The 18,844-nt window shown below is 37.6% G+C and overlaps 1 protein-coding gene across 5 annotated transcripts in view; it reads right to left on the bottom strand.

Annotated features, from left to right (window-relative positions):
* The window catches only part of LOC111861868 (3'-5' RNA helicase YTHDC2), a 95,600-nt gene extending 79,391 nt beyond the window's left edge, over nt 1-16,209 (bottom strand). For 2 of the 5 annotated variants that reach the window (XM_023846792.2, XM_023846795.2), the window contains exons 1-6: nt 16,116-16,208; nt 14,152-14,282; nt 13,952-14,042; nt 11,278-11,471; nt 5,171-5,367; nt 318-484 (exon numbers count right to left, since the gene is read on the bottom strand). In XM_023846792.2, coding sequence (XP_023702560.1) covers nt 318-484; nt 5,171-5,367; nt 11,278-11,471; nt 13,952-14,042; nt 14,152-14,260 — 758 coding nt within the window. In that variant the 5' untranslated portion in view covers nt 14,261-14,282; nt 16,116-16,208. The other 3 variants (XM_023846796.2, XM_023846794.2, XM_023846793.2) reach the window with 3 other exon arrangements.
* Nucleotides 16,210-18,844: the final 2,635 nt, after the last annotated feature.

Genomic DNA, 18,844 nt, shown 5'->3' with positions numbered 1-18,844 from the left:
TTCCAGCACTCACATGTAACTGCAGTTCACAATAGAGGCCATAGTTCTGCTTACAATGTGTGCACACAACTGCCTCTTGCTGTGATGAGAGATGAACTAACAAGGCATTATATCATGCCTCAACCTATCTGCTGTAGTGCACTGCAACAATGCTTTGCAGCCAGTCCACTGTGGTAATATTAACATCACAATTCCTAAATCAGGTGGATCATTACAGGGAACCACTTCAGTTTCTGCTTTCTACGACTGAACTCTAACTCTTACCCATGTCCCACTAACGGGTATTAATTTTTTGGAATAACAAAATGAATACACACCTGCATTCTAGTCTTATTTGGTAACCAACAGAGTGTCCAATTTTTTCATTCCGTTCTGCAGCAACTCGTTCACTTACAGAAACAGCCGAAATGCGATGTGGTTGTGTGCAAATAATACGACAAGCCTTGCCTGCACTCTGACAGTGCTCGAGAATAAACTGTGGGACCTGGACATATAAAACAGAGATTACAGTAATGGTAGGTGTGGCAAGAACTGTTTATTTCTGCAAACACTTATGCAGCAGAAGTGGTGATGTCACTGTCATTAGTATCATTACAAATCACCCGAACATTAATCAATAACTAGTGTTCAGTCTTAAAATACAGGGCGTTCAATGAAGGAGGAAAGTTCGCAACACCACTGACCTGGCCCAACATTCCTCACAGATTGCTGCTGTAACTGTAACGGCATGCATTTATCAGTGCTAATGACTCAAGATGCTATAAGCAGTTACAGCAGCAATCTGTGAGGAATATTGGGCCGGGTCAGTGGTGTTGCGAAGTTTCCTCCTTAACTGAACGCACTGTATAAATTCAACTGTGTATGTGCATATTACATCAGCCAGCCCCATCACAAAGTCATGTGATGAACTGATTTCACTAAAGTAAAGTTACTATCACTCCAGCACTTCTCAAAATACCCTGGGTATGAGAGCAGATATTGCAGTAAACCCTCGGTCTAACGGACCTGAACATAACAGATTTCTGACATGATGGACAAAATATGGCAGGGTGTTTGGTTTTTTAAATGAACTTGCATGAAACCAAAAAATGTGGGTGAAATTTAGTTCAAATATTGTGTTTCCTATTTTTACTTTAAAACATAACATTTCGGAGACTGGATTCTGTCTCCATCTTCATGCAAAACCTTCTCAGTTGGGCCCAATTGATAGAGTTAGTCCCTATCTCCAGACACCAGCAACAACACAAGAGAGTATATACAAACCAAGCAAAGAACAAACCATGTGCAAGAGACTGGGACTAGCTCTATCGATTGTGCTCAACTGAGTAGGTTTTATCTGAAGACGAAGACAGAACCCAGTCTCCAAAATGTTATGTTTTTAAATACAAACAGAACAGTGTTTTAAATAAAAGCAGGATGATTGATAATGTCCAGAAACATAATATCTGTACTGACGTATCATTGTCACAAACTTTTAGCTCACTTAATTAGTTTAGTGTAAAGTAAATAAAAAATGGTATTCTACATACATGTAAACTTTGCTTTATATTCAATTACACTGTGCACAATTGGGATTTTGAGGCAAGGTTTCACAATTAGGAAACTATTTAAAATAAAGTTGAATCCCAGTATAAAAATTGTTATGTAATAACATTTTGAGTTTCTGTGTTACTTGTGTGTACTGACTATGTATCCTACGATGTACTTCCATGAATACCCATTCACATGGTTACAGGGAACATCGGCGATAAAAGACACCCTGTCTCCCCTACTGGCCCTTTACAACAAAGGTTTACTGTATTAGAAAACTGCTTTCACGAAAACTTATAATACCAAGTTACCAGCCACAACATACCGCAGGTAAATATGGTACTATTTCTAGTGGGTAATGTGACTGGTTAATGAAAAGATGCCAGAATCCAGCAAGACTTGGCAATGGTCTTCAATCAGCTATGAGTTCAGCCTTGTCGGTGCAGAGACCAAAGCCTTCATGAAGAAAGCTGTCTTCTAGGGTGTGATGCTGTGATGTCTTGTTGATCTTTACTAAGGTTTCCAAGGCAGCACTTTTGTAACACTGGTATACAACTGCCAGACTACAAGCTGTGTCATATCACAGAAGAAAGTAGTGTTCACTGTTACCACTATGAGAACCTCACATCTTACAAAGACTTCAACTCTGCCAAATGTTAAACTATGGGAATATGGACACTATCACACAATTATCATCATCATTCTATTGCTGGGTATAACAAATCACACACCCAAGGTACTGGGACTGTCAACACAGCAACAGGGTAGATCAATTTTAATTTTAATAAAACTGATTAAAATGCATGCAATATATCAATGGTTTATCAATTCTTTCTCATTATTACTGCATGTTTTGGTTACATGGACTATCATCAGGTGGTCTGTAAACAAATANCGGATGATATGTGATGTGCAGCTGGGTAAGTGTGTCTTACCAATTGACTATACATATACAATATTTCTGAAACACACTTATGTAACCGATCATTACCCACTGGTGTAATTTTCGAATGATGATACTTGTTACTTACTACCAATTTTGTACTAAGTGTGACTTATGTCTAGTTTTGCATTAACTGTTCTAAGAATTTGCGACAAGGAATGTTCAGATAAAAGCTATTAGAAAGATCCATGACTGCTGGTGGTAACATGAGCTGCTCACTCCCACTTCACCAGCCTGATTAAAAGGGACTTCCAGAATGTTCTCGATTAAAGAACAATGAGAAAGCTTGGGGAATAATCTGGAAAGAGAAGGTTCTGGATGTTACATTATCTCACAGTATATAAAGGGAATGATCCCCAGATGATGGGCAGTGGTCGATCAGTTGGGCAGTCAGTGAGCGAACATGGATATTCACTGAGACACACAGGCTGGGAGTTTCACATACCTCATCCACTGTACAGTAACGTATTGTTGTGAATGTTGAAGTAGTGTATAGTGAGTGCCAAAAGTGCAACTGTAACAGCAAGTGCCTGCTGCTTGTAAGTGTGTAGTGCTGTTAATAAAGAAAGTGTGTTATTAAAATCGAGTTGTTGTCCAGGGACTTCTTCACCAAGAAAAGCTCTCTTGTCGGAGCAAGACCCGTTAAGCCCGAAGAGAGAATCTCATTGCTCGATCCCAGGATCCTTCACCCTCAACGTGCTTCCCAGACCACGTAACCTTCATACCAACAATGAAGGGCAACAAAATAACTCTTACTAGTAGCACCCAAGCAAGCCTTTGCCAAAAGGACTGTTAGAGGTGGCTTATCTCAATGCAGGACTACTACATAGTGCAAAAAAAGAACTCTCACAAGTAGCATGCAACGCGAGGCATTGAAAAGGCTACGCAAAAGAGACACACTGAATAAGTCCCACAATACATGCCATACTCCATCTTCTTAGCAATTTAAACAACCAGTATATCTCTTTTTATATTTTATCATTTTACACAAGTAATTTATCATGATATTTTTTATTGTAAAACTGTATTTTTTTAACCTTGAAATTCAGTAATGATATGTTTTATTCATTTATCTACAGAAGAATGTTGTTTATCCGAATTAATTCATGACAAAGGTGGTTGAGATAATGGAAATTTGAATAACTGGATTCAATTCTTATCCACAAAAAAAAATTATAATGCTATTACAATATAGTCTTGATTTCCATCTATAATGCAACAATATTAATTTAACAACATTAATTCACACTTAATTCACTCTATGTTCGTTAAATTAATATGGTTCCATTATAAATGGAAATCAAGATTATAAGTTATAACTCAGTGCAACGGGATGCTGAAATATAATGTACTATTACAATATCTAAAAAAAATTCAAAACATGAAAAATTAATTAATGTCTATTATGAATTAACATTTTCAAACACTTAATATTTGAAGAAGTCCAACAACAAAATTTGCTTAGCAGACACGTTCCTTGGTTACAGTGATTCAATTAATAGGCAATTTGGATAATCGTGAATTGGTTAATCAGCATTCTACTGCATTTACAAACCAGCTGATGATGGCCCATGGACTGAAACATGTAGTGGTAATAAAATAAATAGAATTGATTGATTAAATTATAACCTATCTACTTTGTTGTTGTGTTGACAGCCCCAATGCCTCAATGGGATAACACAACATGATGCAAAAAGTAAAAATAAAAATATATCACACCCTCCTCTAAATGGATCGCATAACCTTGAACACATAGCAGAAGCCAGGGAGGGCAGGAGAATACTGCAACTGTTACATCTTCTATAAACATACATATTTCCAAACAAAATCCTTAAAATTCCACCAGCCCAACACCAATCAATATTAAATGCAAATACTTGTTAATGGGAAAGACAGAGTATTGTACAAAAGATTAGAAATAACAATGAAGAATGACGTCTTCTGGTATGTGGACCAGGTAGATCTTGTGTGAACCAACATTTTGGAGGAATGTATCACCTCCATCTTCAGGGAAGAAAATTCTGCAAGCAAGGGAAAAGCGTGAGCAGGTGGCTGCAGACTGACGGCATTCTTCATAGTCACCGCAGTGAAAACCTCAAATCTTACAAATTACAATGAATTTCAGAATTGGTATTTTTTATATCATTGGTGAGATGGACACGCAAGAAGATGGCATGGCATGCAACTTGCATGGGGAAACAAGAAATGCATACACAATTTTGGTTACAAAACCTCACATGACAAAGATATCAGTTCTCCTAATTACAGCCCTAGCAACACCTTCTGTTATCTTGCGGTCCTACTTAGGGCCCCTATTCCCCTCATGCATGACCACCAGATCCAATATATCCTGTCATCCATTCTCATCATTACTGCCCTGAAGATAGAGGTAGTATGTTCACCTGAAATATAAGAAGCCTTTTCCACTACTACAGAGGGGCCAAAAATTCAACATACAAAATTTAGGCTTAAATAATTTATTGGTATATATTTGGTTGAACTTTGAAAATGTCCTTAGATAACCTCTATATGACATAGAGGTATGGAGGTGTATAAAATTTCTGGGCCCTTATTTATACAGCATCAAAACCCAGAAGGAAAAAACCAAAACAGGTTTCAATGGAAAGAAATGTTAGTTACTATCCAGACCTGAGAATACAAGCAAAACTTTTAAGCTTTAACTGGAAAGCACGTAACCTGTGTTGTCTTTCCAGATCCCGTGTCACCGCTGATAACCACAACTTGGTTGCTGTTGATTAAGTTCATAATCTCTTCTCTCACTGACCAAATGGGTAACGCTTGTCTGAATGGGAGCAATTCCTGGTTTACTGCTCCATGTGGCACATGGGGAACACTAATGCCCAAAGGACCCATGACTTTATTCACATCCTTCACTGCAAAGGAAACTTAAATTAAATTGGAGATTTATATATTGAAATGAAATAAAAATTAAGGATCACATTAATAAAATTATAATTGTCTTCCCAATTCCCTAACCAACTGTTATTCAAAAAACTATTACTATGGCATGTTATCAGCTATGCCATAGCTCAGGCAGTCACTGGCTTCCCACCACTGCAGCCCAGGTTAGGTCATGTGGGGTTTGTGGTGGGCAAAGTGGAACTGGGGCAGGTCTTCTCCATGTACTTTGGCTTCCCCTGACAATCTTCACTCCACCAATTGCTCCACAATCACCATCAAGTATCATCAGGGGCTGGTACAATAGGCCAGTAGTGGTCACAGTACCAAGTGGACTCAGTCTCACGCCATGAGGGGGGAAAAAAATCAGTTATTTGGGCTCTGAGCATTGTCTGATTTAACACATTTTCATGTGTCGGTGACAAAGGATATGGGGTCTGGACTGATCACTGGATTTACTGAACGCCTATAACTCATTTCTACAAACAGCTATAAAAGTCTCACTAATTTACATCCCAAAGATCACGGAAACTACAGCATGCACAAAGTTTTCTGTTTGTTCACTAATCACTGCTTGGTAGTGGCTGCTAACAGTGCAACTCAAGACTGCTAACTGCTGACTCTGACCTATGACCAACCGGCTTGTCCAATTGGTCCTCAGTTTGTATCCTATACACAAACTGGATAGAAAATGTGTCGTTTATTGTTGCGTCAGTATCTGTTGCCAAGGAAATATGTTTACCATGCCATTGCNTAACATCCTCTCTGATGAGAAGATGGGTCTGTCTCTTATGAATACACTCAACCTTTCGTCAAGGGTATATTTTGCACATATGTTTCATTGAAAACTCTTCCTTTTGCTTTACACACAAGTCTTCTGTCAGTACAGGTTTTACAGAGCAGATCATGCCTAACTTACAGATCTTATGCTACAATGAAAACTTTACATTTGAATGGTCATAAGCTTGACCACTGCCAAATTTAAGCCTCTTATATTTTCTGTGTCTGGCTTCACCTTGTCCTATACTGCAAACATGTTCATTATCATGATTTTGTATGACTTCTGCTTGTCGTCTGCACAATTTTGTTATATAATCGTATACATACGGAAAGTTGAAAGCCGTGTACAAGTCACGGACTGGTGTGCACCTTGGAAAATTTCCAATGGAACACAAAACCTTGCTTTGCATGCGCTGAAATTTTAGGAGGTAGGTGTCTGCCACTAATTCCCAGGTGGGACAAGCGTAAGTCATTAATGATCTAATCAGTGCCTTATAGAGGGATAGTTTAATGTTTGTCTTTAAACGCTCACTTTTGAATAGGGAGTAGATTCTAATAAATGTTCTGAAGGCCTTGGCTTCAATCATTTCTACGTGAAGTCTCCATGTAATCCTCTTATCAAAGATTATGCCCAGGTATTTTACATGATTGACAAAGGGGATATTCTGCCCATTCAATGTAAGACGAGTCTGAGGGGGGCTAAGTCTATGAAAGAAGTAGATTGCCTGAGTTTTATCTTCATTGATTTTTATGTTCCAGCGACCACACCATGTCTCAATAACACTGAGACCTCGCTGCAGCTTTCTGAGAACATAACCCTCTTTGCGGTCTGTCGCATATATACAGGTGTCATCAGCAAAGAGACCTAGATAGACACCGGATGTTTGGGGCATATCGTTTATATGTATATAGACTGTACAGTGTGCGGGAGAGAACAGAACCTTGTGGCACTTCTGCTTGTATATCCCTTGGTGTAGAGATTTCACCTTCGACTGAAACTCTGAATTTTCTCTGAGAAAGGAAAGAGCTAATAAGGTTGATTACACTTTTCAAAAATTGTAATTTAGATAATTTATATAGCAAGCCAATGTCTCATGTTTTATCAAAGGCTTTTTCAATATCCAAGAATACAGTAGCTTTAGGCATGTTATTGTTGAAATTTAAGGTTACGTGGTCTGTAAGCCTCATACATTGAAGTGTCGTGCTATGACGGGCACGGAAACCAAACTGGCTTGCATTAATCAGGCCTTCTTCTTTAATGTGCCTTTGGACTATTATCAGAATAACTTTTTTGAATAGCTTGCCTGTTGTAGACAAGAGGCTAATCAGCAGTGGCGTAGCATGACTACCGAAAGCAGGGAAGCAACTTTATGTACGTGTATATAAATTTTTTCTACATACCCTATAGTTTCTATCTTCTATTTAAAAGAAAACAGCTAATAGTTTAATATGTATTGTATATTTAAGCTAATATATTAAAATAACATAATTATCAACACAATTTTATAGCCATCAAATGACAGGGTTGTGAACCTGGAATATAATTAATGCTTACTTTATTGTTTATAATTCAGCTCGATTTTTCTGTTTTTCTTGGCAAACAGATCAATAACCTCATCTAGAAAGCTGGGTTTGGACTGCAGTTTGCTTAGGAAGGACTTTTCAATGTTCATCAAAGCCAGTGATGATAACCTATCCTGGTTCTGTGAATTTCTTAAGTAGTTTTTTAATCTCTTCAGAGCTGAAAATGAGCGTTCATCTGCAGCACTTGTCGCTGGTATTGTTAATACTAGCTCACATAATTTGAAGATTTGCGGGAAAACGCATGATAACTGAAGAGCATACATATATTGATGTAAGTCATACACACTATCTTTTGCCATATCTGGGTCCGAAAACATTACTAAAAGTTCACTCTTTAAGGCAACAAAGTCAAAAAATGCACCATAATTTTCTTTTAAACAGGAAAATGCTTTTTCAGGAAATGAGGTTCTATACATGGGAAAGTATCTGGCATCAAGAAGACTCAAGAAGAGGAGCGTAGCATTCTCCGAAAATCTAACGGAGACATTCTGACACACGACATCAATAATTTCACAGAACAGCCGTTTATAGGAGTTTTTTCTTTCTTCTCCACTCATTGAGTCAATGCGAATTCTTTTGGGTCGAGTTGGGCCATTTGAATCGAAGACATTTTCCATTTCACTCCAAAGGTGGTCAAATCCTCCCCTTAATCTTTGCATGTGATGCTTAAATTCGTCTATTTTGGTATTGCAAAAAGCTATATCAGATCTCTTAGTTTGTAGGATTTTGAAAAGAGCGCCAGAATATGGAAAAATTGAAGAAAATATTTTCAGCATGAAATTGAAATCGAAATCCCTTAGAAGAGAGAGAAGTCCGCGTGCAGAAGAAATTGTTTCTACATCCCATTCTTCTGGTTCCTCTATTATAGACACAAGAAGATTCTCAATTCCTTCTCTGTATTCATGCACAGTTTCAGCAAGTCGGCTATGGTACTGCCATCGAGTAGGTGCGATAGAAGGAAATCTTTTCCTAAGGTGGGAATCCAATGCTTCAGTCCTTTTTGTGGACTTGGCAAAAAAAGTTCTAAAGCCAGAGAGAGTAGCAAAGAAGACCTTAACTTCCTTAATAAAACTAGCAGATTGTGCTAAGACTAAATTTAGTCTATGCGCATAACAATGAACAAAAATGGCGTTTGGGTACTGCTCGCGAATTTTTGCTTGTACTCCTGCATGTTGTGATGCCATAACAGCAGCACCATCATAAGTCTGTGCAATGAGTTTGGGACCACATTCAAAATCATTTAAAATCTCAAGAGCATGGTTAAACAAGGAATTGGCAGAACGGTCAGAGCTCACGTCTGTAAAACGCAGAAACCTTTCTTCAACATTGCCATCAGCTGTCACATATCGAAGAACTGAAGCCAACTGACACTTATTCATCACATCTGAAGTCTCATCAAGAATTAAAGAAACATAATTAGCCTTTGAAATTTCCTTTTTAATTTCCATTGTCATCAATTCAGATACAGAATGTATCAGTTCATTTTGGATGTCAGGAGAAGAACCACGGAAAGCAGTTGAAGACTCTAAATGATTGTGTAAATCAGAATCATAACGTGCCAGCATATTTAAAACCTCAATGTAATTTCCTCTATTAACAGATGCCACGCTTTCATCATGTCCCCGAAATGCTAAACCCTGAGAGCCCAGAAAACAAACTGCTGTAATTAATTGGCCTACAAATTTCCTGTTCTGTTTCACAGCTTCATTGTGTTTTTCAATTGACTGTTTGTATTGGCTGCTTAGAGAAAATTCAATCCTTCTGTTTTTACCAAACAGTGTAATTTCTTTAAGACAAGCAATGTGATTAACTGAATGCCCATGTCTTTTGCCAGATTTGTAAATGTTGTTAATGTCATTGTAACCAGCACTGTTAAACACGTGTTTTTCTTTAGAAAACAAGAGACAAGGCCAACAGAATAATTTTTTTAGTTTATCACACCCACACAACCATGGAATAGCCTCATATAAACTGGTATTGAAATGCCGTGTGCAAGATTTCATTTTTGTATGTAAAGTTAGATTAGGCTTAGGTGCACCTTCTTCTATTATCTTAAGTTTCTCATTATAACTGAGTGAACTGAACGGTGTTTGAAGAAGTTTTTCAATCACACAGTGGTTATCGCATGAAAGTGTCATGTTTCTATTTTTAACTTAACAGCAATCACAAAAACACTGTCATAAAGTTATAATTACGCAAAGCAAAACAAATTCTGTATCGAGAAAAATACAGAATAATAACTAAACTGACTTGTGCATAAGTGACACGCTAACACCTTCTGAAAACTAGTAAGCACGCTTAACTGCAAGGTCACAGACTATTCTACTGCAAACTGCAATGCCTTACATCTGGCAACATTGCTGGAAGCACGAAGCTGGTAGCATACCATAACGCATAGCTCACTTACAGACAACATTGACACTGAGTCAGCCAGTTAACCCAGAGGAGGGTGGAAGTGAAAGACCTGCTGCTTCTGCAGTGCAAGCAGTTCAGTAATGAACAATGATGCATATTATTGTTTATGAAGCACCCGATTATGTACAAAACAACCAAAATATTTAGGTTTGTACATTTAATGAAAATATAAATTTACAAATTATGGATATACCACATACTAGTGATTCACACAACAGGATGTAAAACATATGAATGAAAACACACTTTACAAAACACTATCACACACCAATTAGCGTTCTCAGTCATGGTCTTCAATGCACTACTTGGTAGCAACTTCCAGAGGCAGATGTTGCCCTTCCTCTGGGTTCCCAAACTGTCCCTGGCCTCAGCTACTGCAACTCTCAAATGACTGATGGGCTGCAGACCCTCTCATGACACATGCCTGGCCACATTGCTTAGTGATGGCTCTGGTATTGTTGCATGCTTACAAAGCTGTTGCCTAACAACAGCGTTTATGGAGCAGTTCCCCATCAACGGTTGTCTCTGCTTGCTTCACAGTTCTTGCTTTGAGCAAACATGCTACAGTATTGTAGATGGACATCATCGTTTCCAAAGAACTTCACTCTGAAATGTTGGTATCCACCTAGAATACTTAATGGTATGACAACCCAGAAGACTAGAATTCGAGGATATTCTGATCCTCAACAGTCTCAAAAACTGTGAAGACCTCCAAAAAGGTTTAAACTGCAGGTCAGCTGGAAGATTTATAAATTATGAGTAGTGTCTCTACCTGTCCCTGTATTTATCTATTTATGATTTATTAAATATCGAATTATGGGAAAATTAATAAATATGAAATTGGAAAAAAGAATTACGGAAATGACTGCAGCCTCATTTGAGGTACTATCCAAGCACTTGTCTGAAGAAACTGAGGAATACCATGAAATGCCATAATCAAGACATTTGGGCCAAGATTTGAACCTGGGACCTCCCAAGTATGAATCAGAAATGCTATCCCACTCAACAAAAACATTCAGTCTGTCCCTGTGAAGTAAGGATCATTTTATGATATGAAATTTAAATTGTCATGAACTGCCAGAAAAATAAGAAAAGAAATTTCTCACCTTCAGTATTCAGCATTCGGTCTCTCTCAGTAAGAGGCAACAGTTCTTGTCGCTCTTTATTTGTGAGTGGAAATTTGAGTAGCAATGCATACATATGCTGCCGAGATGACCGCGCAAGCTGGAACACTGCGTCTGCTTGTACAATACTTGAGCCCTCTCGCTTGTATACTGTTACATACCTATTTGCTCCCTTGCTGTAAGAGTAACCATATCATATAGCATATTATTATACCGTAGCATCCTGTTGCACATAATTTTTTACTCAATAAACATCACTGGTTCACCATCTTATGTGGAAGATGTCTTAATAAAGTTTCTTACATACACACAGCGCATCTTTTAAACCTTATTTAAAAGCTTCTATGCATTGCATTACATGTTTCAATTGACAATGGTCATCATCAGGAATTTGAAAATTGCTGTGCTTCTGTTTTGTGATTTTAATATTCAATGTGTGCTCTCATCTACACGCTTGTGTATTTTATGGTGTCTGATGATGACCCATGTCTGTTGAAACATGTAGCAGAATGTACAGAAGCTTTTCAATTAAGGTTTAAAAGATGCACTGTGTGTATGTAAGAAACTTTTAAATAAGTTTTGGAAGGATGCGTTGTACATTAAGACGGTGAACCAGCAACATTTGTTGAATAATACCATACATGAGTCTTTGGATATATAAATTATATGCTGTACTATACAAAAACTTATTGAAATGTTTAAAATTTCAGTGCAGGATCATTTACCTGGCTTGACATGAGCCATATCTGTGCCTAATACCAGAGTCAAGAAAACTATTTAAACATGCACATTTTTGATAAAGCTGGAATCAAGTAAACAGTTAGCATGGACTCTCATCCATTCTCTAGTGTATGCTTTGTTTACAATTATCATTACCACCATCAAGCTGTCATTAATTTGAGCCATTTGTTTGTCTATTCCAGCTTTGGTGGTCTAGTAGTTCTGCATGGTTTGTATTTCATCTGTAGTTTGGGGACTCATGTTATTTTTCATATTTATTATTTAACAATGCAGTGAGTATTGAGACCAATCACAGTGGTCACATGGACTAAGGCACAAACCGTCTTCACTCGTATGAATGCTAGGATCATGGGTTCAAATCAAACTCAAACCACGGATGTCTGTGTGTTTAATCTATGTGTAGGCAGCAGCCTTGTAACAGGCTGATCCCCTGTTGGAGGAATCCTACCAACTGTGCATAGGATTAAGAAACTGAAAAAGCGACCAAGGTCCAACAGAAGGACTGTAGAGTCATAGACAGTCAGTTTTGAGACCAAACAACACTGATGATACCATGATTACCGAAGAGTTGGTGAATTAAGAACTGGCAGGGAAAACTGAAGTACTCGAAGAAAAACCTGCCCCAGTGCACTGTGTCTGGCACTGTTAATGCAGCAACTCTTTCAATTTTTATCAATGAAGATTCAATTTTTAGTTCATTCAAAATGTTTTGGTTCACTTTTAGTCTTTCTGTGTAAATTTTGTGATGGCCCCTCAAGAATTTCATCTGAGCAGCTGTACTTGCGAATTTGTCTGGCCTTGACTATCTGGGTTTCAGTACTGTACATGCTTAGTCCTGTATTCTTCTGGACTTATGATTGTCTATACATATAATTTATTAAGCCGGCAATATCTTTCAATTTCATGTGACAGCAAAGATCCACATGAGAAAATCTGTGGCTTATATAAAATTCTTAAGGTAAGGAAATCTATTATTAGATGGGGCATGGTGCTAGGATGGGGAGTACAGGAATGCAAACAGAATCTTGGTAGGGAACTTCTGGGAAAATATCCACTTGGATGGGAGGCCAGGGAGAAGGGAGGACAGCTAAGTGGAGTAGGCCATGAGGATGGGAAATGACTGAAGCCAGCTGTGGATGATGTCCAATGCCATGTGCTCATATTTGCAATACTGAAACTTCTTCCATAAGAAGTTAATTTAGTTAGTTTAATGAACATCTGTGGTAACTGAAGGTGCAGCTGATTTATGTTACTTGTGATTGACCATGATTTTGGTTCTAAATGGATCACATCCACAAATTCCACAAATTCCATGGCTCTGTTTGTGTAGTTGTGAGATTTAACACATAGCAGTGCCCATAAGGCAAAAGTTATGATAGATTTATAGATGACAGAGTTAAAAATTTGTTATCTAGTGCAAGTTAATAATATTGCCACATGTTAGTGACTAGACATGGGTAATTGCATTTACTGAATGCTTATAACTCGTAACTACAAGTGATTACAAAATTATTGCTAATATACATGCTTAACAAATCACTATTGTCGGTAGCAGTGTCTAACAATGCAAGGACTCTGCTTCAGTACTAATGTCACTGCCAGCTAGCTGCCATCTCACAACTAATTCAACTCTCAATTGCAACTCATGACCTCCTAGCCTTGGTTTATCAATTTTGGTCCCTATTGGAAACCCAGTCTTACGACTTCATGTCAATATAATAAACAAAGAGCCTACATGAATAAATCTTGAAAGATGAAAAACATATTTTCTGTGTAGCTGGCTTTCACACTGGTATCTTTCTCAGCTTATTAGACCCTGAAGATGGAGGTGATGTTCCTCCAAATCATCAGTTGACTTTCAGCAGGCTACATGACATTATATCTCAGAAGATAGTACTCTACACAATATACTTACCCTCTGCTCTTTGAACACAGACCCAAATTTTTAGCCAGCAGGTGGATGTAAGCACGTTCATCAGAAGTCAGGGAAGAGGGAAATTCAAATTCTGAAAATAATGTACAGATGCATCTGTTTACACATCTGTCTAAAACTGATTTCTCATTATCATCATTCTAAAATCCTACTCCTAATATATCCTTATATATACAGCTTACCTTTACTTTCTTCTGTACGTAAAAATTTCTGTAACCATAGATTGACAGCAATACGAACTTCTTCTCCAATTCCTCCTTCGGGTTTCTTGTTCTGTTTTTTCTTTGGCATGTTTAGTTGTTATACCCAAACACTGAAAATAATAAAATGAAACAAGTTAATAACTAACAAACAGCTGGTCTCTATGGCCATGCAGTCTGAGGGTGTAATGTCTTCGACCTGTTGAAGAATGTAATTTTGAGTCTAAATTCCCCACAGCATGGATAAAGGTCCACATTTTCCTGTGCTTGTGTTGTCTTCTGTAGGTAGAGGAACTGTGATGGGCCCATCTCCCACCCAAGGAACCCTACAATATGTGGGGGGGGGAATATTTTCGGAAATCAGTTCTGAATTGCAACAGACAAGAAGAAGAAGAGCAAGAGGGAGGAGGAGAATGTCACATGTCTGGTGAACACATTTCAAAGTAAAACAAATACCGACCACAGAGTCACATACATGCCAAGAACTTCATGGACATAACTGTAACACACATGAAGAGTTCTGCAACTTAATAACACAGCAGAAGCTACAGAACCTTTCATTTATTCCAATAGCCTGTTTGGTGATAAGGCTCTTTTTCATCAAAGTGGAGTGGTAAATCACTCAAAGTGGACAAATGAGAAACCCCATTGTTTAGAAGACTCATATTCTGATTGATCCAAAGGTAATGGTCTGGTACAGCATACACGTAACAACATTACTCAGACCATACTTTATTGACGCTAATGAAATGGGTAACCTTGTGCTGCAATGTTGAATGAAGCCTTGAAGCCTTACAGATGATATACTACTTGTAACCTTATGACACTTCTGATGTCACCAGGAAGGGGCATCTCCACATTTTGTTTTGACTGCGTCACTTGTATAAATACCAGGAAAATGGATCAGTTGCTCAGGGGCAGTGGAATGGCACTCTAGACCTGTCTCCTCTAGACTTTCTGTCATGGAGTCATTTGAAATCTGTTATGTGTACTATCCACAAACAACTGAGGCCGACAAAGGATGCGTTCAAGAAGAATGCAACCAAAATCAGTATGGATATAAAGCATGTAGCTGATGAAAAGTATAAAACATCAAGTCTGTAACTGCAAAGCACTCCACAAATTAGAGTTTAAACATCTGCTAGAATATGCCTATGATTCCAGATTTTGTTACACCCTGTAATACAAATTAGGAAACCTGTTCACGAAAACAGCCACATCACCACACCTGAGTTAGCTGATCATATAGGGATGTCATTCAGAACATGTCCTATGAAGTATGGACTGAATATTTACGCATTTACAAGAATTTAAATCGCTAATGGGTTAAAGCTAACAAATTGTCACTAAATTTTGATAAAACAAACGACACACAATTTTCTATTAAGAACAAGACATGTCTTAGTTTAAACATAGTTTTTGGCAATAAATTAAACGAAGAAGTAGAAGGAAATAAATTCCTTCACCTACAGACTGATAATAACTTAAGTTGAAAGAAACACACCGAGTATAATATTTCCAAACTAAGCTTTGCACACTTTGCCATGGAGGCAGTCACACCACTCATGACACTAGATACTTCAAAACTGGTTTACTTCTCTTCCTTCCACTCCATACTGTCACACTGGCCAACCTTTTGGGAAAATTCAACAACCAGAAATAAAGCACTTAACATAAAAGGGCAAATAGTTACGATAATGGCAGGAGATAAAAACAGAGTCTCTTGTACAAAATCATTTTGCAAATTTACTATACTTCCGCTTACAAATACATATTATGCTATCACTTACGGTGGGAAACACGGGAAAGAAATATAGATGTACACAATATAAACAGAAGACATAAATAAGATCATATTCCAAATGCTAACCTCACAAAATATCAGGATATCTACTATATGGATATTAAGTTACTCAGAATATCTATAACAGATATAATTTTTGTACCTGTTTTAAAAATTCTTATACTTTATGCGCGTGCATGTATCACAATTTTATATAATTGTATTCAGACGATTAAGATCGTTGGGATATTCTACATCCTCTGGCTTGGCCCACTGAGGGACCCATGGAGCGCAAAATGGACTATATCCTTTACTACTCTAGTCTACATGGTCTGTCTGGCACTGATTGCACCAGTGAGCTTTTCATCCGCTAACTCGGCAAAGATGCGCACACGTACCCAGCACGGATAGCACGAATCATCATAGTATCTGCTGCCAGAACCTAGTATCGCACCCTACTTTGTGTCGCCGTGAGGACTAATATTGTAACATGACGGCGAAAGTCGGAATGGTCGGAATAAAGGAACGGGAAGAGGTGGTCATTGCTAGGCAGGGGCGCAATAAACAAATTTCTGTGGAAACAGGTGCAAACGCAACAATAGAGGACGGTGTTACCTATGCGGGCGTTCGTAGCAAAGACGCTTTAGAAATGTTCCGCAGCAACGAGTCCAGCTCGCAATAAAATACAAAGTGGTGTTTTCTGTTTGTCCGCCCCAAGGCTCTTAGTAAGGACAAGCAGCAGGCTAGTCCAAGGCCTGCGTCTTGTCTTACTCTAAATGGAAGAAATATTCCATTTGTAAATAGTGCAAAATAAGCCAAGGCCTTCAGTACATTCATTAGAGTATATTCCCTATTTAAAAGTGAGCGATTGAGCGCTAACATTAAACTGACCCTCCATAAAGCTCTTATTAGATCCGTAATGACTTATGCTGGTCCCGCCTGGGAATTTGCGGCAGACACCCATCTAGTTAAATTGCAGCGCCTGCGAAAGAAGGTTCTCCGCACCATTGGCAATTTTCCAAGGCGCACACCGGTCGACGAATTGCACATGGCATTCAAAATTCCATACATATATGATTACATAACAAAATTATGCAGGCAACAAGCAGAAGTCATACAAAATCATGATAATGATTATGTTCGCAACATTGGACAAGGTGAAGCCAGCCACAGAAAATATAAGAGGCTTAAACTTGGTGGCGGTCAGGCATACGACCGTTCAAGTGACTAGATTGAGTGATTTATTTATTTCGTCACTGTAGATCAATGTACATGATATAGGACAAGTCAAATTAATTCTGAATATTAACAATTTAATATATGAGTAAGATTAAAATTACAATAGTTACAATTGTTTACAGTTGATTGCAATTTAGAATTAGTTAGATATTCTTATTTGTGGAGAATTTGATGGAATGAAGATTGGCAGGGGAAACCGAAGTACTCGGAGGAAACCTGCCCCAGCGCCACTTTGTCCATCACAAATCCCACTTGCCCAGATCACAGTGGTGGGAAGCCAGCGACTAATCGCTTAAGCTATGGCGTGGCCTTAGAATAATGATATGGATAGCTAGTGTAATGTTCACTGCAGATTGGTGCCCTTCTTGATGGCCTGGTATTCTCGATCTCTCTCTAAGCGGCCTACGTAGATGTCCCTCCATCACATGATGTCCTTTCTATCACATAACCAACATGGTGTCTTGATTCCTTTAAGCAGAAGAGAACTGCGCAGTATACATTCATAGCATGCTGGTATAAGCTCAACAAGTCACTTATTCTTGAATTATCTGGTCATATTGATGTTAACTAAGGTTTATCCCCAAACAAGAAAAACTCATCTATACTATACGTACATACATACATTTCATTTCACAAGTCCAAACAAATGGACATGAAGGTCATCATACAAAAATTTAAACAAACACACAGATAACGAAATAATTAAAACTAATTGTTTATGTTATGCTCCACATATTCAGAAACTGTATAAAGGGATTATTCATAAGATATAAAAACAAATTTAAACAAACACACAGATAACAAAATAATTAAAACTAATTGTTTATGTTATGCTCCACATATTCAGAAACTGTATAAAAGGAATTATTCATAAGATATAAAAACAGCCTATTTTTAAAACTAATTCTATCATCTTTAAGGCTTTGAATGGTTATGGGCAATCAGTTTAATGGCAGTAAACATAGTACCTTTCTGAAAAGCAGAAAGATTTGAGTTTGGCAAATATAATTGCTTTTGATTTCTTGTATTCAAACCATGAACATCAAAACCTGAACAAAATTTAGTTTGATTATCAATCACAAACATCATCAACGAGAGAATGTATTCACATGACAATGGCAGTATATTCAATTTCTTAAAAAGATCCCTACAAGAGTCTCTAGGTCCCACTCCAGATATAATCCTTATTACTTTTTTTTTTGTAATTTAAAAACTGTAACATTATTCGCTGAGTTGCCCCAAAAAAATATTCCATACTTAAGAATAGAGTGGAAATAAGAAAAATACACCATTCGTAAAATTTTTTACTCATAAAATAAGATAAACTCCTAATTACAAAAATAGCTGAACTAAGTTTAGGGAGAATATACTCTACATGACTCTTCCAGTCTAAATTCTTATCAATCTGCAGACCCAAAAATTTTATCACAGAAACTTCATTTATAAACAAATTCCCACTAGCAACTGCCAGAGAGTTATAGGACTGTTTTAGAGCAAACCTAATAATATTAGTTTTAGTGATATTTAAGGCCAACTTATTAGCTGTGAACCAATTTATAATAAGAGACAGTGTACCCCTGACTTTATGCTTAAGCTCATCATGATTATTACCAGTAACCAAAACACTGGTATCATCAGCAAAAAGAAAAACTT

Source organism: Cryptotermes secundus, unplaced genomic scaffold (genome assembly GCF_002891405.2).
Source record: "Cryptotermes secundus unplaced genomic scaffold, Csec_1.0 scaffold1258, whole genome shotgun sequence".
In the NCBI taxonomy this organism is placed as follows: domain Eukaryota; kingdom Metazoa; phylum Arthropoda; class Insecta; order Blattodea; family Kalotermitidae; genus Cryptotermes; species Cryptotermes secundus.
Note: the sequence above shows the minus strand (reverse complement) of the source record. Positions and strands in the feature narration are given on the sequence as shown.